We start from the raw sequence: 25,831 nt of genomic DNA on the forward strand, positions 1-25,831 counted from the left end.
GCCTTGCAGTGCTGAGACCCTGAGTTCAGTTCCTGGGGTGCTGTCTGTGTGGAGTTTGTATGTTCTCCCTGTGTTCATGTGGATTTTCTACTTGTGCTCTGGTTTCCCCCCACAGTCCAAAACATACTGTTGGGTTAATTGACTTCTCGCAAAAACTGGCCCTGGCCCTAGATGTGAGTGTGTGTCTGTCTGCCCTGCACATCTTGCACCCATTGCTTTCTGAGACAGGCTACAGCTCACCTGCAACCCTGAACTGGAAGAAGTGGATAGAGAATGGATAAATTGATTTGGAAATGGACCTTGAGTTTTGCTTACCCTCAGGTTTACTTAACTTTATTCAACCATGGCACAGCAGTTTGATTTTTTTTTAAACCACCTAGACGGTGTATAATAATGTATCTGTATGAGAAGCAAATTGCCTATTAAAATGTGATAGAAATGGTGATTTAACAGCATTTTTAATAGGCAGACAAGACAGATACCATATACAGTACGTTGAGTAGCTGAAAAAAAGTGCAAGTTTATAAGCTGGGGTGAGGTCAGAGCTTATTAACAACTGCAGATCAAGAGGTCAATGGATAATAACTATCAATGTTTCAGAGAAATTAATTTTGAAATAAAGGTTATTTCTGACAGTTTGATAAGGTCAGGTCTAATCAGTTTCAAACACTCATGGAAAATGACAGAATGTTTATTCCTGCTTCTGCAAACTGACTGAGACCCACACTATAGTGTTCTTCTGAGTCTTTACAATGTTTCAGGATTCAAATTACAATATACTGTGCATAAAAGTTACTTGCTCTCTTTAAAATTTTGAAAGAAATTAGGATTTCTATTATGAATTTCAGACTAATTATTTCATATGGACTGAACCAACACTTTAGAAATATTGCGCAATTATTTTTAATGCTATTTTACCTTGATATTCCTGAAAAAAACCCTGTCTCCCTGTATTAAACATAATACTCTACTTTATTCATTTAAATTGGACGATAGTGAGCTAGCATCACAAATTTTAATAATAACCGTTTTTCAGTACGTGCAGATCTGATCTGTGCTGATAGCAACATATCAGAAAATAATATTTTGTGACAAAATCGACCTCGTATTCAATAAAAGAGAGCATTCACAGGTAAGGGAGGGATTTGGAGTGCAGTTCGGTTACCGTAGAAACATCTGTGACAGGTGCAAGGCAGGAAGAGGTAGGTTAGATAACCCAATACACATGCTGTACTTCAAATGAAAGTAGATAATGAAAGAAAAACTAGATAATTCAACAAGATCTCAATAGGAGATAGAGCTTTAATGAGGTTTTCTAGACTGCTACCTGAATTTAAATAAGTTCACCACCAAGAAAATGGTTCATGGTAGCTCAGTTCGGTACGAGAAACTGCGGAGTGAGTGTCCTGAAAGTGGCGAAGAACAGGGAAGTGACAAAGACTCGGAGAAAGAAGACAACGAAGTCACAGTGTATTTATATCCGTAAGTTATATGTTGTCAATCCTATGGCATGTTCCGAGTCTCGAAATATACATTTTATTAAGCACTATAGAAATTTACGGCTGACTGTCCTGCACTGACTCGTTGTAACTGGCATTAGGTTTAGTCATGAACTACAAAACAAGTTAGCTTATGTCCTTTGCAAGAAAAACGTCCTTGGAACTTTCAGTTACGTATTATTTATTTAATTAAAATTCGAGTTACATTGCATAAGATTTAACTATAATAAAGTTTAATGATCTAAGCTACAGGTGTAAATTGCAGTAAATACAACATTGTTGAGACATTGATACGTGTACGTCATGTGGTGAAATAGGTGTTTCCATATGTTCATGTGTATTCAATAGTAACAATAGTCTTCAGATGAAACCAGATGAAAGCAAATTTTGTAATCTAACTTGTAAAACCGGATTACACCGAGGAATGTCTCTTACCAATAATGGCAGGACAATGATTCAGTTTCATAATGTACACTGCAAGACGTGCCAGCTGCTGTTCGTCCGAAATCACTGAATTCCAATCAACATGTCCATGTTATATACAGTATGTCAAATATCTAAACGTGTTTCTTACGAATTTTAATAGCAACGTCACATATTAGTTAGTAATACAGGAAAAGTATTTTCTACAAAACTAAGACAATAGGTGACTTAAGAACACATTCTCTTTCTACATGAGTAAAGTTGTTTGATTTCTTACTGTATGATATGAAACACTTACAAATATACAGTACTCTCTTATTAAACAAATTTCACTGTTTTGATTAGCTAGCTACCCATTTAGTTGTCCAAGAGACGCAAAATCCAGTCAATGTCAAGGAAAGGATGTACATCATAACCTTTTCTGTATTTGCCCATCCCTGTTTTATAGTGTGTCAAAACATTCTCTTTGTCCCAGGCCTTTAGCTTGGGGTTTTATTGACCTCTCAAGCTATTTATTTTACCGCTTCCACAGTCCTGGGTGTACTTGTGTACTTTTACATTGTAACAACAGATCTTGCTGTCCTGCTAGGAATGCCAAATATTCCTGCCAAGTTTAATTTTGGCATCTGCATAACTTATAATTAAGTTATTACATTTATTATTTATTTCTTATTATATAACTTAGAATTAAGAAGAGTGTGCCAGTTTCAGAGGCAGCCATGCTTCCCAATTCAGGCTGTGCTTCACAATAGAGGTGGTGTGATTTGTAACCTCTACAGTTCCTCTTTTCTCCATAATTTTATCTGTCTGGGTTTGTCATGGCCTCTAATGGTTAATCTTTTTACTTACAAGCGAATTCTGAAGCATGGTGGAGGCTATTCATTTCATGGCTAGAGGCTTGGCCATCTCTTGAATGGATTCACTTGTCTTTATTGATTACAGTATGTTAGTAATGATGGCTGCAGGAGAATGAATTCTGAAGTTTACAGAAACATTTTGTCTGCTACCTGTATGTACTGTAATAGATATTGGGCCTTTACCACAAAGCAAGACAATGATCAAAACATAGTTAATCCAAGCAAGGAATTCATCTGGAAAAAAAAGAAAAATCTTAGACTGGCCGAGCCAATTGCCAGATTTAAATCCAATTGAGCATGCATTTTACCTGCTAACAAAAGTAAAGTCAGAATCTCCCCCCTCAACGAGAACTCAAAAGTGATTTCAGCTAACCTTTGTTCATCATTAAAGAGGACTTTGCTCAACTATTGTACTAGACCTACTGATGGCACAAAGGTGTATTTTCGTGTTAAGCAGGGCATATTGGTTTCTTCTTTATTTTTTTATATTAATTAAAATTTAAGTTAATCACCTGTGCCCAATCGGTAGTGCATCATCAATGAAAAAAACGATGCCAAAGGAATCTAATTAATATAAAAAATCTGTATGCCTATTTTTCTATTACAGTACTTGCATAAATAAAGTGAGAAGATTTTTGTTTTGCTACTCGGTATACTTTTTTTTTTATATGATAAGATCACTTTATTAGCCATATACAATTTCTTGCATTAGGATTTTGTCTTTTCACATACCCCAGCTTGCTCTCCATGAGACACACAGACACAGAAGCTTGGGGTCAGAGCGCAGGGTCAGCCATTGTACAGCACCCCTGGAGCAATTGGGGTTAAGGGCCTTGCTCAGGAGCCCAATGGAGTAGGATTCGTCTGCCAGCCGTGGGATTTGAACCGGCAACCTTCTAGCCACAGGCACAGAGCCACCACTCTGCCCTGTATTGTGTATTATATTGTATTATTCTTTTTATCTGTTTCACAATCATAAACAGGGAAACTAAGATGAAATACTGAAACTAACTAAATGAAAAATATATTTCAGAATGTTCCATTATATTTCATTATACTCATTACATTTAGTATGAGGTTAAACATGCATACATGATGCATAAGTATTATCAGGAGTCCAGCTGCAAGTTAATTTGGACAAAATAAGAAATTCTTGTCTGGTTCCTCACATGAGTTATATTTTACGCTCAAAATTGCTTCCTCAATATGTAAATCTTTTTATATGCTTGGATTTTTTCTACTTTATCAGTCCTTCACTGTATTTAGAATTTAACACAACTTCATTTTAGAAATTGTCAGATGTGAATTTTCTGAACGAAAACAGTTTATCAGTGTACGTTTAAAAAGAAAACTATTCACAGAATGATTGCTGCATCAAATTCACAATAATTGTCTCGATGCTTAGTCAGAAATTACATTTCATGTTTCTATATAAAAAGGTGAAAAAATCCATTTTGATATGTTAGAAAACAGCCAATTATGTTAGCATTGAAAAATGTGTTAGCATTCAAAACATAGTTTCATATAGTCTAAAGTTTATGTGTATATACTGTATAATATACAGTATGATGTTTCTGGCAACGTTAGATTGGAGAAAAGCTTGATGTGTTCTTACTGTAACTAGGTATCAAGAGTACTGCTTTGGGGAATTTTCTGATGTCACATTCTGTACTGAAACTCAAGACCAATGGAAAAAAAGGCACATTTAATCTAAAACATGCATGGAATATAAAGACAGATTATGTTAAAACTAAAGCATTTGGTAGAAGCATATGTCAATCAGAGTTGTATTGGAAACTTGAAAGTATTAGAGTACTATATATAGTACAGAAGATTAATCCAATATATTATTTCTGACATACATCAGATTTCCACAAAAAGGTGGTGGTATTTGTAAAAATTCAAACCAAACAATAGAAGGGGTCTTATTTTACTAGCATTTCGAATCTTGATGACATGCCCTCTCATCCCCTCTATTTTTCATTGCCATTCTGAAGTGTAATCCCCTGTATCTTGATTGTACTTCACAACTGCTATAAGCATCTTTATTTGTAATCCCCTTTCTTACTTCTTGATCTTACAGATTGTCTTCACAGGAAAGACTAAGACAGAAAAAGAGAGATACTTGGATCAGGATAGCTGCAGCGGTAGTGCTTCTGACTGTGGCTGTAGGGTTTGTCTTTTATGAGTTGTATGGATGCCTGGAGCCAGATAGCGACTCCCATAATCACACAGCACCTGCGGTGGATCATTGGAACAGTGAGAAAAAGGAAGGTCATGACCATTATCATGATGAAGGAGACCATCACCATGAAGACGAAGAAAGCCCAGAGCACCACAGCCACTCAAGAGAGGGGACAGATGACTCCGGAGAATATGAACACGACCACCATCACTCTTCTATGTATCATCATGGTGTACTGATTACTGACTCAGGTGGGTAATGTCAACACATTCTAGGATTCATTCCTTCAAATCCCTACTGTGCTTTTTGAATTATACTATTTTTTCCCACATTTGTCTGTGCAGTAGAATGTAATGCAAGGTTTTTGTTTGTGGTTATTTGGTTGCTTGCTTGCACCATCTTTTAAGCATGTTGAAAAAAACTATAGATTCTTTCCCTTGCATGAGAACTGCAAATATTCATTTAATAAAACAGTTAGCACAAAAATAAACTATTCTTCTATTCTTATTTTCAACTGTGTTAAAAATGTATCTCAGTCGTATCTATTTGAAATGGCACAATACATTAGTATTGAGTTGAATATATACTGTAGGTGTTTTAATTCATACAGTATTATTATTGTTCTCTTTTGAATATTTTTTCTGGTGCAATGAAGTTTATTTTAAAACTAGTCTTCCACCACAATTAATTTTTTAACTATCCATAATGATCTCCTGAAAATTGCCACTCTTTCATTTTAGCTGTCTGTTCAGAGGTTGGCAGGGGTATTCTTGTTGATGGAGGTAATGTTGTGGATGCTGGAATAGCTTCTCTGCTTTGCCTTGGAGTAGTTCATCCACACACAGCTGGAGTAGGTGAGAAACTTCTCTGTTGGCTCCTGTATTACTCTTTTGAAAATACCTATTTGAAGTTCACTACTACTAAAATTAACAAAGAGCTTGGTGTTGACATTCTGCTTCCAATTATGAATTCCTGTTTTTTTCTGTAGGGAGAAACATCTGTCCTTGTTTATTATGAGACAAGAAAACATTTGAATGTCTCATTTCTTTAATTGTGTAGCATAACCTTGATGAATAAAGCTAATTGGTACTATTAAATCAACCAATTTGAATTCAATTACAAAATAAAAACATCTCAACAGCTTTGTACTTACTGATCCTTTAAAATGTCCTACACATTGTAGTCAATTGAGTTGTGTACAATATGTGTCCAGCCCTTAGGAAAACTGTATTTATTGAAGCATTTGGCACAACACAGGGCTACTCAGCTTGTGGTCCTTCTAATCTCTATCTCTGCAGTTTTTGGTTACTGTCAGTTTTTTATTACTATATTGATGCTCTTAATTCTCAATTAAATAGTTAAGAATGTGATTGCAGCTAAATCTATAGTATAAAAATTTAAATGTACTAATGTTACCGCTTAAATATAAATAATCATTAAATTTCAAAATATATGAAATACATTTATAATATGTAATATATTATATTATAACATAAATCATGTGTTATTTAAAAAAATTAAAGCTGATTCCTTGGTTTTGTACAGTATATCAGTTTCATTGAGGATACTTCTATGTTTTTTAAATTGTAAACACCTTGTTTATTTTAAGCCTGAACAAAACAGAACACTGGAAAACACAATGATGATTTATTGGCCCCAAGAGAATACTGGTATCATTCTATTACAAACAATTTGATCTCTTAAGTGATGAACTGCTGTTGCTGGGGTTAAAGTTACAGCTTCTATAGACTTTCTTTTCAAAACTTATTCAACCTGTTTTTAATCTAAGAAATGCAAGCACAAGCCTATTATAAAATAAGCATACTGTAGCTTACTTAACTTTAGAAAAAGACTAAGGTGATAATCATGTGTGGTATTAATAAAGAGTACAGAGTACGGTATAGAGTTCACATTCATAATCTCAAAGGGATAGTAAATTGAATTGTAATGTAAAACAATTACTGAATGTTTCTCTTAATATTACTATTATTTTAGAACATATGTGCTATTCAGTTAGAGTAATCAATTTACAGACCTTTTAAAATTATGCTAACATTATGTTTACTTCACAGCTGTCAAAATCAGATTTTGATTTTTATGGGATTATTCATCAGTCATTTCAAAATCAATCATTTTTAGTAGCTTGATCATGAACTGTGTAGTTTAACTAGCTTTCTCTAGGGCCAGGAGTCCAAATCGTGCAGAAAATGATTTAATGGGAAGTTACATTAGGCAGATCATATTATGTTAAAGTAAGGGCGTGCATTGAACAACCCAAGAAATTAAGTGTCACGGATGTCGGAAAGAACGAACCGTGGAATGACAGGAGAGTGAAAAGTTCCTATGTGTAGCGGCGAGACGGGGGTTAGCCCGGGCTCAGCTGTTCAGGAAATGCCGTATAGAAACCTATGCCCTCAGGTAGCGGACGTGGGGCGACCTGGTTCTAGGCGGGTCTCAGGACATCCGAATGTCAATGCTGAGCCAAGGCAGACTGAAAGACCCGGAAATATATAGCCCCAGAGAGAGAGAAACACCGGAAGGACAGCAGAGAACCGGAAATGAGAGAAAGGACAAAGAAGGAGCGCCCTCTGGCTGCAGAGGGCGTGACATTAAGCAAATGCAAATATTTAAATAAGAAATAAAAGTGTTTGAGGTTTGTGATTATATGCATGCTATTTGTGAATTATTGGTCACCTTTGGAGAAAATACAAAACTGAAACTGATTGGTGTGTAAATCTGATGGTCTCAAACATTTATTTGTCCAAAATTGGTCTATTAATTTCCAGATTTCTGGAGTGTAGTACCTTTTTATTGGTTTAAACACAATGTCCAAACTGAAAACTGTGGAAAACCCCAAGCTGAGCTACTTTTAAAATAGACAAGGTGCTGTATATGAAAGATGTTTGAAACTGTATACAGTATTAACATTGCAGAAACTTTAAATATCTAAATATATGTTTTTTTTCTTCAAGGTGGTGTGTTTTCAGCCATACTTTTCAATGCAACCTCTGGAACATCAAAAGCAATACATTCAGTTTGTCCTGAAACATCTTCAAGTGCTTACAATATACCAACTGTTCTACAAGGCCTTAAACTGCTCCACGAAAACTTTGGCCATTTAAGCTGGGCAAAACTATTTGACAGTGCAATAAGACTTGCAAAGAATGGATTTTCCATTGACGAAACACTTGCAAGTGCATTAAAATCTGACACGGAAAAAATTAAATCCGATTTATGTGACCTTTTCTGTCATAAGAACGGTAGCATAAAAGGTCAAGGTTCTAAAGTCACTAACCAGAAGTTATCTGAGCTGTTGCAAACTGTCAGTGTTTTAATGGAAAATAACTCGCATTTCTCAGAAACGCTTGGCATGAAATTGGCTGAAGATCTTCCCCAGACAGAGAAGCAAGATTTTGTCAAAAATGTTCAGAGGTGTAAAGGAGAAATCAATGACCCTCTTACTGTGAAAAAAGACAAATATACTGTCTTCACTGCTGCTTCACCAGTTTTTGGAGGGATAATATCTGATATATTAAAAAGAGCTGGTGAGCACAACCTGTCTCTTCAGAGCATTGCAGATCTTAACAGCAGAGCTTCTTCATACATCAATCTCTTAAACACTACCAAGCTAATTTATAGTAATAGCCTGGCTATGGAACACCAAAGCCCTGGAGATCTATTTGCATTAAATACAGTGGGGAGTCATATTGGGGTACTCGATAACAGTGGTAATGTTTTAATAATCTCTGCCTCACTCAACAGCTCATTTGGACTGAAGCAGTTCTTACCTTCCACAGGAGTTATTCTCAATGATTTCACTATACATTCTGCAGCTAACATGCTTTCCTGGAATTGTCTTTCAGTCCTGAAGTTCCAAGATGATGATGAGATCATAGGGATAGGAGTTACTGGGGGAAAGTCTGTGCCTTATTTAGTGGCTCAAATTATTATTAATAAAGTACACTATAAAATGTCTTTTCAAGAGGCAGTATGTGGTCCATTTTTCCATTTGGAAATGACAAATGCCAAATTATTTTCAACATACATATCTGGAATATCAAACACCTCGGATATTTTTAAATTACTAATAGACAAAGAGCCACAAATAAAAACAATGGATGAGACAGGTGAGGACTTTATGGCTCTGATATTAGATTCATACGCAGGTCATGTAGGAGCATTTGGTATTCCTCCAACAAATGCGCATTCTGATGGGTATTAATGAAAATAAATCAATTCAAGAATGTAAGACAAAATTTTCTGTGTTTAAAAAATATTTTATTACCATTTATTGTTAATGGTTTTTAATCCTAATTACTGTATATTAATAGTTCATTAATAGACGCTACATGCAAGTAGGTATACTGTATGTATTTTTTTAAGATCCAAGATAATGTTTTGAAATTCTCTTTAAATATCCTTATATCAAGAATTTTCTACAAATGACACAGTGTCCTCAGGTAAAAATAAGCATGCATCATCGTGGTTAAGGTAGAAAGCTCTTAGAAGACTGCAGGCAAATAGTCTGACCACAAATTGGTGGACTGCTGTAAAATAATTCACATGAAGCATTATCAATGTACTTTCCACTGTAGTGTTTATTATTAAGAATGTACAGCAGAAATGAAAATTTAACTGTTTGGATATGGGCATAAATGTTATATTTCACATAAAAAGGAAAAACTCATGTTCAGAAATTTCTCATACCTATTGTGAAATATGGCCAAAGGTCTATTACCCTATCGGGTTGTTTTGGATCTACATGTCCTGGAGCCCTTGTTAATTTAAGGTACTGGCGGTGGTATCATAAACTCCAACATGTGCGAGGACATTTTGGTCAAACAACTGGTTCCCTCTTCCAAGAAATTCTGAAAATGAACATTCCAGCCTGACAACAATATGATGTATACATCCAAACGGACAAAGAAATGATTATCTGCACACAAAGTCGGAGATCTCATCCGTCCATCATAATCTCCAGATCTCTAACAATGGAACATGTGTGGCCTGAACTCAAGGGGAAGTTCATAAGCAAGAACCAGAGGGTCTGAAAGATGGTTGAATGGTCAGAAATCCCCTCTCAGAAGAGCCTGAACCCCACATTACACCAGAAGAGGTGTCTCTATGTACAGTATTCCATGGCAGAGGAGGATTTACAAAACAATAACCACAGGGGTGTGAATGAATAGGACCCTCATGTTTTCTGGACTTCAATTGTTTTGAACAAATATGACAAAAATACCATTCTAGAATTTGTTTATGTAAGAATAATGATAAAATCTTTAACTTATTCTGTTATACTTTTTGTTGTGTTTAATTGGGGACTTGAATCAATCTGAAGAACATTGTATTTTTATGTTTTAAGTGTTTTTGAATACTGTGAACAAGCGTTGTATCTTTTTTTGTTTGTATTTATATTATATATTTTTACTTATATTGTATTTTTAAATATTATGATCATTTTAAACATTAGTAATTTTAAACATGTCCAGTTTTGCAAAGAAGGTAAGAAGACAATTCCTTAGCAGAAGTGTCCTTGTTTTCTGAAGCAGATCATTTCACATTAGATGTTAAAAGCCATCATAAAAAATACTATACAATAGTTTAATATCGTGGTTAATCAGTTAGAACGTTACTTTAGAATCTATGCAAGCTGCTCTGAGTGACAACAATGTTAGGGTTATTGTAGTGAATATAGAATGTGCCTTTAGCAATATGTTATTTTTTATTCCCTCAGTAAAAAACTGTAAAAATGGTTATCTTTTTTTATAGCACAGATAAAAATCTATTTTATTTTTCATTTAGTGGTATAAAGAACTGGAACAGCAACAGATGAAAAATCAAACAAATATTTGAGTTTCACCCACTTTGCTTACATTCGGAATGGCTAAGGTACAGAAAATAGAATTTAAGTACAGTACAGTATGTAATATAGTGGACAGAAAATGTGGATAGGAAATGTTGCCGAACTGATTTTCATAATAATGTGGAAGAAGGAGAGAAGTGTCCTTTTTGTCAGAAAAAATATCATTTCTGATTGGATTAATTTCTGTCTGTATCCATTTGCTGATGTTAATGCCTTCTACTCTGTAATTGTTATTGGTGAATCAGTTTCTTGGGTTATTCCTTTCTCTTTTTACAAATGCCATGTTCATACTCTTATACAATGTTATTCTTGTATTATGTCACTTATGGGACTGCTAATTAAGGTCACTTTCATTAATGATGAAGGAAGATATAATTGTATTATACAGTATTTATGGGAATAGGTACTGTTTATTTTTAATAAGAAAATGAAAAAAAGATACTGTTATTTCTTAGCTTTATTCATTGCTTATAGAAATGAATACAAATGTAAATGAAAATGCAAAGTCGAAATGCTGAATTATTTGGCTGGAAGGGAAGAACGCCAGTTCTATTATACTACATTTTTAAATGTTTATACATTTCACTGGCATGTTTAATGAATAATTGCTTATTTGTTTATTGTTGTAATTTACTAACTTTAATAAAATATACTTTGATTTTCTCCTTTGCTCTCTGTAGTGAAGTAAACGAAGACTTTTTATTTACCACCGTTTAATTTTGAAGGTGGCTTGGGAAGCAGATACTTTCTCTGTGTAACTAAATACAGAAGAATAATCATTCTGTGTTATTCTTGTTAAGGCCTTTTTTGTTCACAATAGACAATGAACAAGAATTAAATTTGTTTGAGGAGAGAGGCTGTAGGACAAAGAAGCTACTGTAGGTAAGGCATTAACCAAGGGGTAGCTGCAAAGATGGGAAATGGGGCAGAGGAGGTATTTTAGTATTATACAGTATATATAGCTTTGAGAAATGGCATACACGTAGGAGATGACTATGATTTAGAACAGCAGACGTGAAAGCCTTGGTTTTGTCATCTCTTCCGAACTTCAAGAACTTCCATTTTTAGAAGAGCAGAACCCATGGGGACTGGACATACCCAATTAATCTACAGGATAAATTTGAAGTTGCCTGACTCAGGGAGCCTGAATACCAGGGTTAGCATCCTTTGCCTGAGATTCAATTTAAGATCATTACCAGGTTCGGCCTTGTTGAAGCTATGGAGATCAAAAAAATGAATAGCCTTTAAGGCGGTATAGCTGTTAGCAAAACTTGAATTTAAATGTGTGTAATGATTCAGAAAATTTGTTTTTACGTCTATGGTAGCGGTTTTAATAGCCCACACGTAAAATACCAGGGAAAATAAACACTGCATCATATTGATAGATTAAAAAATCCTCCCTGGAGCATACTATACTTTACAATTTTTATCATCCTTAAATCACTGTGAGTACACTATCTCTTTTGGCATGACTTTGAATTTCAATTGATTCATTGTACCTTGCAAAAAGTCACAGTATTTATTTCCTTAACTTCATCTATCAAAAAATGCATTATTCTTTGAAAAGCTATATGTTTAAGTAGCATTATATACAGTAAGTGTTCTTACCATGTTTCTTCTGATTACATTTTTTATCTTTAATTTTTCTTCCTCTTTCCTTATTACAAAGATAATTAAGCTGTGTTTTTTAAGACCACTCCAACACGAATACTTACACACCACAGCAGCCTTTGTATTTGCACAGGAGAGATAAAATCTGTACACTTGTCCTCCAAGACACCAAACCATCCACTTCCATCTCTTTTCATTTGTACTCCAAGCCCATGAACCTCACAGATTGTTGTATTTACTGATTTTTGCTCCATCTGAGCTTCATTAAAGCCTTAATTCGATTAACAATATACTGTATTTAACTAAACCTTTTAAGATTGTTCTCATTTCTGAAACAGCTGGTTATGTCAAGGTTACATAAACGTTTAAATTTTAAATCTGTACTTTCAAAATAAGCTGGGGATTTTATTAGGCTCATGTTTAGATATATTAAGGCTTTAATTTACAGTAGTTCAGGAAGAACAAAAACCAGAAAACACCAGAAAATCCAGAAAATTCTTCAATACTGATTTGTGAAAGCAGTAGCTAGAGCAAAGATGGACGTTTCTAGTACTAAAGAGCTGCAATCCTGCAGGTTCTTTTCAACTTGCAACTTTTTAACACCAGAAAAATTGTTGATTAGATTTTTCATCCAAACAATTCAGCCAATTTGTGAATTAAGGTAATCAGAGCAATATACTGTACATTATAGGACCTTATAGCTGTTGTGAACTGCAGGTACCCAGTTCCCAGCTAGAGCATACATTTCTGGATCGATCCTTTGATAACACTGCAATTTAACCACGACATGGAGGTCACTTTTGCATGGCCAGTAGACTCAAGTACACACAGGATCACAAGTTTGGGAAATCTTAGTTATAATAAACTAATGACATAACCAAAACTGTTCTGCCTGTATTTTAGGGCTCAACCTGAACATGCAGACACCCATCTCTTTATCTTTGTCTTTAGCTGTATTTTTAATCAAATGGTCAAGGCTTTGAAACATACTGAATGGGTGGTGCTTGCTGTGACTGCCCATGCTGTGCCTTAACAAGGTGAATTTAAAACAACATATTCTGTCCAGTTAAACAGTAATATAGATGCTTCAGCATCTTTCCTGTATTGATTTCTTTGAGTACTCTGAAAGCTGAACAATGATGGGATCCGCCACCATCTAAGAGTAATTATTTGCTGTAACATCGGGGGGAATTTTTTTCCCATTTAATACAATGCACTAATAAAAGCATGAAAAACTACCACTTTGCCTGTCATTTAAAAAGCTATTAATCGTTCTAGGTGAATTGCTTCATGGCAATAATCGCTCTAGAAGGTGATTAAAATGATTAAAAAGAGGCACATGCAATAGTAGCTTTATTCCTCATGCTGTGATTGGTGTGGCTATTAAGCCCTCTTGCTAATGTTTTTTAATTATACTTTTATTTATACTCACAGCACATCTCACAGCAATCAACAAGTGAAAAACTTTAGCAGTAACAGATACACAGTAACAGTGAGAATACATAAACATTAAGGTTGTCATTGTCCGGATTGCATTTTTTCAGTTACAGGAGGCTCCTGAATATTCAAACTGTCTCTCAATTACATTTTTTTCTTCTTCACTCCACCCTTTGAAGTGCACTGCAAACTGTTGTTAGCTGAGCACTAGGTGCTATTATTGGATTGCTTTTGCGTGAAAAAGCAAGCTGGTAATACAAGGTAATGCACTTTGGTATTGAAACAATTTTCTTTGTCAAAAAGCTCATTTTTTGTGATAAGTAGCATAACATTTTTTATTTTTTTCATTTAGTTTATTTTTCCATTTCATTTAGTATGGAAATGGAAATGGATACAGACATTTAATTGTAATACTAATATAACACTAAAACACTTTTGAGAACCTGTAAAATTGTTTTAAATGTTACATTTGCATGTGGTACATGAAATGTTTTGTTGATTATCTTTATTTAAGGGTTAGAGGCATACTGTATAATAATAATAATAATAATAATAATAATAATTGCTTACACTTTACAGGTAATGGGGACTCCCCTCCACCACCACCAATGTGCAGCATCCACATTGGTTGATGCGATGGCAGCCATAGTGCGCCAGAACACTCACCACACATCAGCTATCAGTGGGGAGGAGAGCAGAGTAATGAAGCCAATTCATAGAGGGGGATTGTTAGGAGGCCATGATTGATAAAGGCCGATAGGAAATTTGGACAGGACACCGGGGTACACCCCTACTCTTTTCAAGAAACGCCCTGGGATTTTTAATGACCACAGAGAGTCAGGACCTCGGTTTTACGTCTCATCCGAAGGACGGCGCCTGTTTACAGTATAGTGTCCCCGTCACTACACTGGGGCATTAGGACCCACATGAGCTGCAGGGTGAGCGCCAGTTGAGTGGGTTGCCAGTTGTGAGTTGCAGGGTGATATGGCTGCTGTATGGATCAATCAAATGCCAAACAGTCAAAGTTTGTTCAGTCAAACCTTCAAAGGTGAGTAAAATCTTCAACAGACAATACAGTATCTGTCACAAACCGCAAACCGCAAACATCACTGCATACCCACGAGCATCTCTCACCATAAACATTCCACTCACTAATTAATCAATTATCATTCCGCTTGCTCTTCCCTATTTATACTCTCACTCCACTCAGTCTCCCCTCCCTGCTGAGGTTCCCTCTTTCGAGCTCAACCCTCGCTTTACCTTTTTTGGGGGAAAGAATACTTTAAACCTAATCATCTTTTGGCTCTCGAAGCCCTTGCTCAATCCCTTGACTACAGCATCGCTTTACATTTTTAGGATTTGGTTACTTTAGGAACTTTATGGAACCTTAATCTACCACAGCCTCGCATAGGGTCCTAACCAGTTGGTTTGCTGCAACTCCTGACAATATCTATGTCTCGAGAAGGTAGAACAACTTGTAAATTCAAATGAAGTTACTGTTCTTTGACCATGTTGCAGCCATGTTTTCCTGGGCTTTACAATACTGGACCATGGGATTACTATGATCTACTGTACCTTGATCAAGGCTTCTAAGAAATGTTTACTCTAGTGTGTCATGGTACTGTATGCGTATGACCCAGTGTAATAAAAAAGTCATATAAAAATGTCAGCACATTTCAAGCACATTTCCCTTGCTATAATCACGGTAAAATACAAAGGTCTTAGGAAAAAATTACAAGGAAACTTTCTTTGGGGTCTTTATTATCCCACTATGAAGCCACAACATTGCTGCAGATGGAAAATCTGCACAGGAAAATGGTGGGAGGAGGGCAAGTTCATGGAAAACAATTTACAGCTCCATTAATGGAAAACAAAATATTGGAAGATCATCTGAAAGATTAATGAGCAATTTTATTATTGCAATATGCTATTTAAACTTTGGTGTATCCCTTGATTCAGTAAATAATCAAAATCAAGGGCATCTTAAAAGAGTGAGAAATGTCATATCAGTCCCTCGTTATTCAAACGTGCATTTATACAGTATGTTTCCATTTTTCCACTGTGTGTAAATTACTTTTCTGTCAAAGATATATTATGACACAACAATTAGAGATAAAAAAGATGGGGGAAGAAAATCAATGGAACTGAAAAAAATCACAACATATTTATAATTGCATCCTGCAAATTGATCGGTGGAATTCTGTCTGATGCTTTGAAATCTAAAATCAAACCTCTCAGTTAATAGCTTCTTTGATGTGATGGTTTCTGAAGAATCCATTTCAAACATTATCATATTCATCATTAATCATGAGTTTCATGTTTCCATTTTACTTCACCTCGGCTCCAATTGAGAATGATGTCAAAACTACAAGAAAATTACTAATGGAAACCATAAGGAGAATAACTCTGTACTTAGATAGTGTGAAAACATTCAGAGCACCAGACAATAACAGGTTCAAAAGCAATTTCATTATCTTATGCATGTGCTTTTTAAACAACTGTTTTGTAATGCAAATATGGCTATTGTAAAGTGCATCATTTTCTTTTCTTAAATTTATATGAAAGTGCTATTATCTGATGACAGCCAATTTGTATAAACATTCGCCTATCTCATTGGTATGGATGGTAAGTGTCGGCTCTGATTACAGCTCTCAGAACTCTCGAAGCCTGCTGCTGCTGTTTACCTACTTTTTAAGTTTCATATAAGAATCTATTTTACGAAACAAACTACAGTACATGCTATGTCCTCTGTAAACAGACTTCCACAGTTTCCTCTGTGTCATATTGCCAAAAATAAAAGCATTCTCCCTCCTGTGTAAACCAATCAAAATGAACATTTCATTTTCGTATTACATCTAAAGACAAATGACAATAACTATAATTTTAAAGTGTGAAACTGTTTCCATAAGAACATAAGAAAGGTTACAAAAAAGAGGAGCCCTGACCAGCCTGTTCTGTCATTAGTGGTTAATCAATCTAAATATTTCATATAGCCTTTTCTTGAAGAAGCTATGGTAAATTGTGAACAGTTTATAAAATGCACAAACCTGTTTGATTGCATAATATGTTAGTGTTCTACATTTAATTAGCAAAATAATAGTTACAGTCAAATTCAGATCAAATAACAGCTTGTGGTTATACAAGAACCTGTACAGTGCCACCATGGTTAGTTTCAGATAAGGTAGGCTTATCATTGTAGGACTGTTCTTACTTTGATCATCATGTTTGTTAGTACTACATTTTTTTTAATTAGCATACTGTAAGTGTATTTTAGTATTTAACTGTAGCTTGCTGAGCTTGCTCTTATTAACTTACATTAAAAGAAGTTTGTTCCTGTATTTTCTCCATGTTTTCTCTCTTCAAATAGAATACCTTTTAAATGCCCAAAGCACTGTACACATAAATAAAAAAACACCTCTGTTGTCTCCAGCTTAACTGACATCTTTTTACAGTACTTACACAAGGCATGGTGGGTGCAGTAGTTGCTGCCTTGCAATGCTGGGTTAAATTTCTGGTTTGCTCTCTGCATGGAGTTTGTATGTTCTCCCCAAGTTTATGGGAGTTTCTCCAGTTTCCTTCCACAGTCCAAAGAAATACTAGGAGATCAATTGGCTTCTGTGGAAATTGGTCCTGCTGTGACTGTGTGAACGTGTCTGTGTGTGTGCCCTGTGATGGACTTCAATGGACTAGCATCTCATTCAGGGTGTATCCTGCATTGTGCCTGGTTGTCAGGATAGGCTCCAGCTCCCCCATGACCCTGTAATGGATTAAACAATAGATGGATACTTATACAATTACATTCTCAGGAAGAGCCAGACTTACATCCAATGATTCTGTGCTTGTCTGTGTATTATTATATTCTCCAATGAACTATTGTTAGATTCAGAAAAATGTTCTGTAAGTTCTTACTTATTAATCCAGGATTTTTGTGAAGCTATTACATAATTCTCATGCAATGTACTGTATACATGTTTGCCTCGTCTAAAAATATCATCTGGTTTCTTGTAGTTTTCAACAGTTGAACTTCTACTTTTATAAAGGGCCATTATTTCTGCCAGTTTTGTACAGTTTTTACTTTTATACTCTACACGATACATGCTTTACATGATTCTGTAAGTAGTCTCGCCAGTTATTATAGAAATAATTATATTGTTTCTGAAGACTTAATGGATTGGATAACTCCGTGATATTTATTTGCAGGCTCTGATAATAAGCATGTGTTTTTAGTTCACCTTTGTAAAATAATTGTGTATCCAAAATAATATAACGCAGTTTTATTAAAAATCTGTACTTGTTTTATAGATATTGTTTCTGTAATGGTGCTTTATTTTTATTCAAATTTAAAATGGGAGTGTAAATTGAATCCTTGCATATTCCTCATTTTGTGCAGTTTGTACAGGAACATAAATTTTAGTTTTACTGCATTTACCATGTATAAACTGATAATATCCTAAATACAACAAATCTGAAAAAAAGATCAAGGTTGCATAACCAAATTATTGAGTATCATTCGTTCTATGATTAGCATTCATAAGTGGGTTATGAGGATTGAGTACATTATCATTATTCTAATTAACAGACAAATTATAATTATTTGATTATTTTGCAGATTTTGTATAGGTAAGTTGTATTGGTTAATAACAAGTTTCCATTAGCTGTTTATATAAGTACTGTGAGCATAATGTGATGGATGTTTTGCAAATTGTGCAGATTAACTACCACACTGAGAGATATAAAAAGTACTGCTGATAAAAGCACCTAGGATTAATTTATATGTTAAAGTAAACACTCTGTCATTAAAGGTCATAGAAAACCAACTGGTCAGACTAATTTGTTCTTTATTGCCAGAAGTGAAAGACATTTATTTATTAGTTTGCATCTATCATTTATCAGGTACAAACCAAATAAACCAAATGTATAGACCAAATTTTAAAAAAGTTCAGAATAGCAGACAATAAGATGTGTGTGTAGAACTGCAGGAAATGTCTAAAGGATCCATTGGAGAGTGACATACAGTAATTAGCAGTTCTCTTAAGAAAAATGCTTTAATATTCTGTTCTACGCACTTTTGTTCTTTAATTCTTACATTTCCTGTTTCTTGGACCCTAGTAGTAGGTTGGTCCACATTCCATGAGTGATTACAGGTGCCACACATTGTACTATCGATTTAATTACATCTTCACAGATATCCACGGAGATAAGGGACCACTCAGTCTCCAGCACAATTATGCATTAGATGTGGGTAGTATTTCAGTAAGTTCTCTCAGCCTGAATTGCACATGCTGTGTTCTTATCCTGTAAACCCTTGAGATTATCGGAATTGACAAATTATTCAGGTCTGCAGTTACCATCAGCAATGCAGCACAGGGCACTTGCTCCAACAATTATGCCTCTTGTCAGGTCACTTCTTCTCTACAGCCTGAGTAGATAGCAATGATTACAAATTTACTGTATTGTATATCTGCATTTGATAAACCAGCATGAAGCTGCAGCAGTGAGCTGGTGAATATTTCTCAGGCCCCAAGCCCTGCCAAGAAGAAAAGGCAACACTCAGACGGAATGTGCTCCATCACTTATTCTGGGTGAACAAATTCCCACACAGATGTTTCCAGATTTTCCATATGAGAACAGCTTGCCCTGAAGTGGTTCAGTGTTACTAACACGGGTCAAAACACAATAGGTCCTCAACAGTTAACGTCTTTTGTTTGTTCATTTAGCCACTCTTGTTTTTCTTTCAAGTGGTTGAAGCAGTCTGTGAGGTTCTCCACTGACCCTCAACATTGATAGTGATAGACTGCGCACAGATGAATACAGGATCACAGGATTTTAATCTTTTTTGGGGGGGTTCTGCAGATCATGGTGCAGAGCAACCTTCATTTTTGCATTCATCTGGTTGATGAAACAAGAACTGTGGCCAGTTCTAATGATATGTAATGACCTGATCTGGTAAGTTCTGTTGAGCAGATGGAGAAGTAGATAGAGCAGTTCCATGACCTTGCTTGTGATAGAAAGAAGAGAGATGTGGCAGGAGCTGCTGAGATTCTATGGGAGTTTTCTAGGTTTCAGGAAGACATTGATTGCTGCCAGCTTGTTGGCAATTTTCTGGTTCTGTACAGAAAAATGTGTCTCCCTACCATACCCATTCCCATCAGCAAAGATTCTTGAGAAACTCTGAAGAAATGTACAGTAATTCACTTCTGTGAACTTCCAGTTTTCGGTGTATGACAGCATTGAAATCCTCCACAAAATATACAATGGAGAGTGTAGATTCTTCTGGGTATTGTCAGAGGCACTTAATGTACGTTACCTTTTTTTTCCATTACACAGCACATGGAAAAAAGTGCCTGGTCATCTATTACTTATAATATTTAATAATAATGAAACATACCAGTTGCTGGGCTATTAATTCTACATTAGACAGTTTGTGTTGCTCCTATGGAATTCATACTGTATATATACTGTACAGTACTTACTGTATATATTGTATGTTACAGCATCTTCATTTTGCTTTAAAAAATATCTGTCTTTGTAAGAGATCTCAGTCCATTGTAATCACAACACTGAAGGTTTAAAATAAATAAATTTTTGACATTAAAGTACTGTACAGTGGATTTTAAAGTCAGATTTCACAGTCAGATTTGGCGTTCAGAATGGCCTCTAATGAGTTTAAAGACAGCCAGAAGTGCATCTAGACAGCATAAAACGATAGTGAATTTAGCTATTTTATTATGCAGGAGTCATGCAGTGTTTAACGGAGAGAAAGATGAATCTCCCTTGGCATACATTAGACCACTGGCAGACGTTTCAGTGTGTCAAAGTCTGTCATTATCTGACGTCAACAAGCCAGAAATGTGACTGATTTGCCTTGTTCCAAGCATCCATGTGTCACAGCCTTTCATCAGGATCAGCTACTGGCAAACACAACAATGTAAGAGACAGTCCCTGAACACCACAGAACTGCAGCAACACCTTCATCAGGCTGAGAGGATAAAGTCTTTATCCAGGCAGTGAGAAATCACTTTCAAAGCACTCAGTGACCTTACTTTGCCTATAAACATCAAACATCACCAGAAAAAACAGAATGGTGTAGATACCAGTGTTCACATGTCATGTCCTCAAGGTCTGGGACTTTCACGATGGCCACTCCAGGCCTCCTCAACAGGACCTCCAGGAGCCTAGAGTCTTTCTGCTAGAGGAATGAGACAATATTCCTCTGTATTTCACTACAGTTTATTCATCAAAGTATCAAAGTATGAACCACAGGAGAAGGACCAAGACAGCACTGAAGCAAAATGAAACCAATGTGAAATTTAATTCTTTACCTCACAAATACTTGCACCGTCTGTGCCTTTACTTCAGTTTGACTGCTATAATGAGGTTACTTGATTGTTAATATGCTAACTGGGAATGACAGTTCAATCAGGTTTGTTTTATTCCTGATTTCTATATCTTATATGTTTTGTATGCACTATTGAAAATGAGAGAAGTGTTTAACTCTAAACAAATTAAAAATTTCTAGGTAAATTTGCAGTTTAAAACAAATCACAAAATATTTGATTCAGAGTGCACATATACATGGGTCCTGGTTCAAGCTGATATTCTGGAACCCTTTTGTACAGTATGTTTGCTTTCTGGGGAGGGATACCCCTCACATATTTTTCACTCTCTGGGAGGGGTTACTCTTGCAGATCTTTTTCTTTCTGGAGGATGAGGGGGAGCAGGGGTGTTGATAACTCTCTGGGGATACTGGACTTGGATGCAGGCACATCTTTTACATCACCCTCTCATCAACCCTGGCTTGATTTCACAGTATTCAATTTCTTAGTCATATTTATTTATGGGATTCCTTCTGTTTCCTGCACTATTAAGCTTGTTAGGAATGTTCTTTGATCATAGTTTTTGTATGTGTCCTCAAACAGCTTTTTGACGCTGTAGGGAATAAGATTTCTCAAAGAGAGAAACCATGTAAGAAACCACACTCACTGGAAGTAAACCATTATACAATTATACCATTGGTCATATACCAATACAGTTTGAATCCTTGATTAAAAGTATAAAATTATGGTTAAATAAAAGGTAAGGTTGTAATAAGGTCTCTGGCAATAAGCATTTAGAAAATGGCTTAGTACATTTGTTTTATTGTAAAATGCAGTTCTTTGCAGTGATTGCCCCCAAACTTCAATACTGACTGAAGCTCACTTTGATATTCAATATTTAATATTTAATATTTTTTGTACAGAACAGTTCTTAAAATAGGAGAACTCTGCATGTGTTAAAACTCACTTCCATACAGTATTTACATAGCTTCTACACTTTGGAGTCTAAACACAATTTTCAATTGTATTGTATTTATTGCTTTAAGACACTTACAGAATGTAACACTGATAATATCTGAAATCCATCAGAGCTGTAAAAATCATCAAATTAAATTATCGTGCCATGATAACTTTAGTAAGGAACTTTGGTGAAAATCATTGTTTCTGCACAAAGTACTCTGTGACTCTTTAAGAATTTTCCAAGTTACTTGCAAGGAAATGCAAAAATAAAGAACAAAAGCTTGAAAACTGTAAAAAAATGTTTATTCATTTTGTTTCCAGTGCTACTGTACCTTCCCAGGGCTGGAGAACTCCGGTTATAAATAGCATACTGTACAATACAAGTTTTTACCTTAGCTTTTAAACAAACTTTTATCTTTTTTTTCTCTACTTTCCTGTATCTGACAACTATACACATACAACACACCCATAAAAGCAATAAACTGCAGTCCAACAGACAATCAAACATACCACAAAAGGGAACTAGTTCTTACTTTTTAACACTGTGATGCTTAATATAGTTCTACATATATATATAAAAATGTACAGTATGACATTGTTTGTGTCTCAGTGCAAAAGATATATCCAAAAGGAAAGCCGTGCCCTTTTAATTTTTTGTTCCTCCAAATGAAATTCAACATTTGGTCTATTTGGAAAACATCACATTAACAATAAATAATACAGAACCATTTTACAGTCACTGTGAATTAGCAGCAGTGGTTAGCTTAAATTAAAAAAAAATCAAAAACTATAGTGCCTTATCTTTTGCTCCAAAGTCAGTTATAAATAAACAGTAATAATAAATAATAATTATACCCCAAACCCGGTGTCTGTGTTGGTTATTTACAATGCTCTTCAAGTTCTCTGGCTTTTTTCCTAGTTCTAAAACAATAAGAAAAGGCAATAGCAGTCTCTGAAACCGACAGTATCAGCTTGTACAAATGCTATTAATGGATACAATGGCCGGATCAACCAGGCCCAGCTCCTCGTGTTCATTGACACACAGCTGATAGCCGCAGCCCCTCCTCCTCTGAATGGGAGTGACTTTGCCATCGGGCTTGGCACGAGGTGGGAGAAGGAACCCCACGCTGCCAGCAATCAGCATGTGCCAGATGCTGTGAATGTAGAAGTAGTTCTCCTCCGTCTCCACGAAGGCGTACAGAGCCACGGCTGAGGTGGCAATCATGGTGCCAGGAAAGAGGTAGAAAACCCATCGTTTCCAAGTGGGTGGGTAGCAGCGCCGTCTTCTGATCGTGCGTACAGTCTGAAATGAAATATGTTAGACAAAAGCTTCAGAAATGGCTTTCCACTGCTGCCTTTTTCTCATCATGGGCATGATAAGAAGCATTTACTAACAAATTAAAATTAAACCTGCAACTTTAAATGCATCCATGCTAAAAATGGCGAGTAAGACTCTGGTCTCATGACAGGTTGCAGATTTACAGTATGCCCCTCCTACAGACCTTACTGTGGCACCCTTGAGTGAGGTGCTGTACTGTTCAGGACTAAAAAGATTCCTTAGTTTAATACATGGCAGAGAGAACAGATAGAAAAATTGACTTCAAGGTCCATTGTTAGGGTGTTACATTTTCTTCTTGATAAATTAAATCTCATCTTTCCCACTTTTTATAAAATCCTTCACCCCACTGTTACCTTGAAATTTAACCGTTTTTTTAATTCTTGATGTAACAGTATTTTTGTTACTTATTTGCTTTACTGCCAGGGAGAACTTGATAGCTTAAAGCACTAGTGATGGGAAAGTAAAGAAATACTACAGCATACATACTGTATCCTCCTTTATTTCCTTTCCTTCATACATTGTCTTACTGCCAAGTGAGTAGTAACTAGCACTCATTTCTAACTTAATCAACCAGCATTTTAAAGCGTGGCAAGGAAGGGATTTATCTATAGCAGTAATCAATTCTGCTTTCTGTTAGGATTTTTCCCCTTCTTCCCAGACTCTATGTACTTTCTTCCTTCTCTTAAATGGATGGAGGGGCAGCATGCTCCCCCCCCACACACACACCCCTTGTATTGCCTCTGTAGCCCTCACAGGTGTTGTAACATAAAATAAACTTCAAAGGGTTGTCTAAGAAACAGGGGTATTTTGAAGGACGAGAAGAAAAGACCAGTGATGTAATTAATGTAAGAGACCTAATGCTTATTGAATGCCTTTTCGGATGAGTTCTCCTAAATTATTTTTTCTTAATTGCCACTTTTATTGAACTAGAAAAAGTGGTGCAAATGGAACTTTGTTTCTATTATTTTGGGAAATGTGAATATGCTGTAGAACACTTTCTCTGAAAGCAGTTCTAGTGATAATAAACTGAACTGGTGTTAAACTAAATACAAATTGAAAATCCTTCAACAGTGTTTTAATTTTCATTTTGATTTTCTCTATTGTTAATTGCAGTCAAAACACTTCAATACAGTGTCTGCCAACTCATATAGTTCATGTACTGTATAAACCCCATATAAACTTTAATGCATAAGAGAACATTGGTACTGTACCAGTAACCAGTACCAGTAAGTACAGTAAGTGTCAACTAGTAAGGATTAATTGTATGGTTATTAATCAGAGGTTTGGTTATTGGTTATTGAGGAAGTTTGAGAGTTGTGACTTATACTTCTTTGAGTATTGATTTAACTTCACAACTGAACATAAAACGTGCAACTGGCATAGTTAATATGGTGTTAACAACATTGCAAATTGCTTGAAACAACTCATTAGTTCTACACAAGACATACTGTAGGTGCACAGATAGAAATAATAAAAAAAATATCTTTTCATCATTTCCAAAATGATACTCATCACCAAATTGCAATTTCCCCCAAAACATGACATAGTGTACATGAAAGTTGAAATGCTGTAAAACACCTATACTACACTTACAATAATCTTATATCTTAAATGTGAGCAATTATTAATGAGTTATTAAAAAAAATTAATAGCAATGCAAAGTCAATTAACTACACTAGAATAAAATAAATTCTGTATAATTCTCACTGATGTAAAAATAAAACCAAGTTTTATTGACATTATAGACTATGGAAAATGATTTGGAAATTCTGTTTTGTGGACGTAGGGGAATATTCTGTCATCTTGATATTTTTTATATAATGATCCCCTTTTTTTTTCCCTAATCAACTCTAAAACCTCCTATTAGTAGAGCAGTCTGTCACTGAAATTGTATTTAGCATATGTACTGGCATATTTCAAGTAAATCACCTGGGCACCCTGATTTTAAGAAGGTGGGAGGATTGAAAATGAAAGTAGGACAGCTTTCGATTAGACAATTCAATAAAGCATTTTTTATGACATTTAAAGACTTGTTACAACTCTCGCATTCTTTGTCACTCAATAATGCTCGCCCCCACTGCCAGAACTTCCTAGCACAGCGCCCACACACTGGCTTCAGTAACAATCCTTGGTAAGAGAAACTTTCACAAATGTTAAGTTTCATACAGCATTATCTACATTCGGCCTTCAGTCCTTGCTTATATAATTACCTCAGCTGAAAGCTAGCTTATTGACATTGTTTGTGGAGGTACTTCAATGTCGTCCTATTTCTATTTTGATTGTGCTTATTTTGTTTGTTTTTTCAAAGCTGCAATTTGTTTTCATGTGCAGCTCAAGG

At 35.4% G+C, this 25,831-nt stretch overlaps 2 protein-coding genes across 2 annotated transcripts in view; one reads left to right on the plus strand and one right to left on the minus strand.

Moving 5' to 3' along the window:
* Positions 1-1,172: 1,172 nt before the first annotated feature.
* Positions 1,173-11,494, plus strand: ggt6 (gamma-glutamyltransferase 6). The gene is made up of 4 exons (XM_088629064.1): positions 1,173-1,482; positions 4,863-5,215; positions 5,705-5,818; positions 7,937-11,494. Exons 1-4 carry the CDS (start codon positions 1,358-1,360, stop codon positions 9,184-9,186), a joined length of 1,842 nt encoding a protein of 613 aa, XP_088485190.1. The 5' UTR covers positions 1,173-1,357; the 3' UTR covers positions 9,187-11,494.
* A 10,946-nt stretch (positions 11,495-22,440) lies between these two features.
* Positions 22,441-25,831, minus strand: part of tmem8b (transmembrane protein 8B) — a 148,559-nt gene continuing 145,168 nt past the window's right edge. The window contains exon 13 of the mRNA XM_088629065.1: positions 22,441-23,457. Coding sequence (XP_088485191.1) covers positions 23,122-23,457 — 336 coding nt within the window. The 3' untranslated portion in view covers positions 22,441-23,121. The remainder of the gene's footprint in view (positions 23,458-25,831) is intronic.

The sequence above is a fragment of the Lepisosteus platostomus genome, chromosome 4 (genome assembly GCF_059453375.1).
Source record: "Lepisosteus platostomus isolate fLepPlt1 chromosome 4, fLepPlt1.hap1, whole genome shotgun sequence".
NCBI classification, from domain to species: Eukaryota; Metazoa; Chordata; class Actinopteri; order Semionotiformes; family Lepisosteidae; genus Lepisosteus; species Lepisosteus platostomus.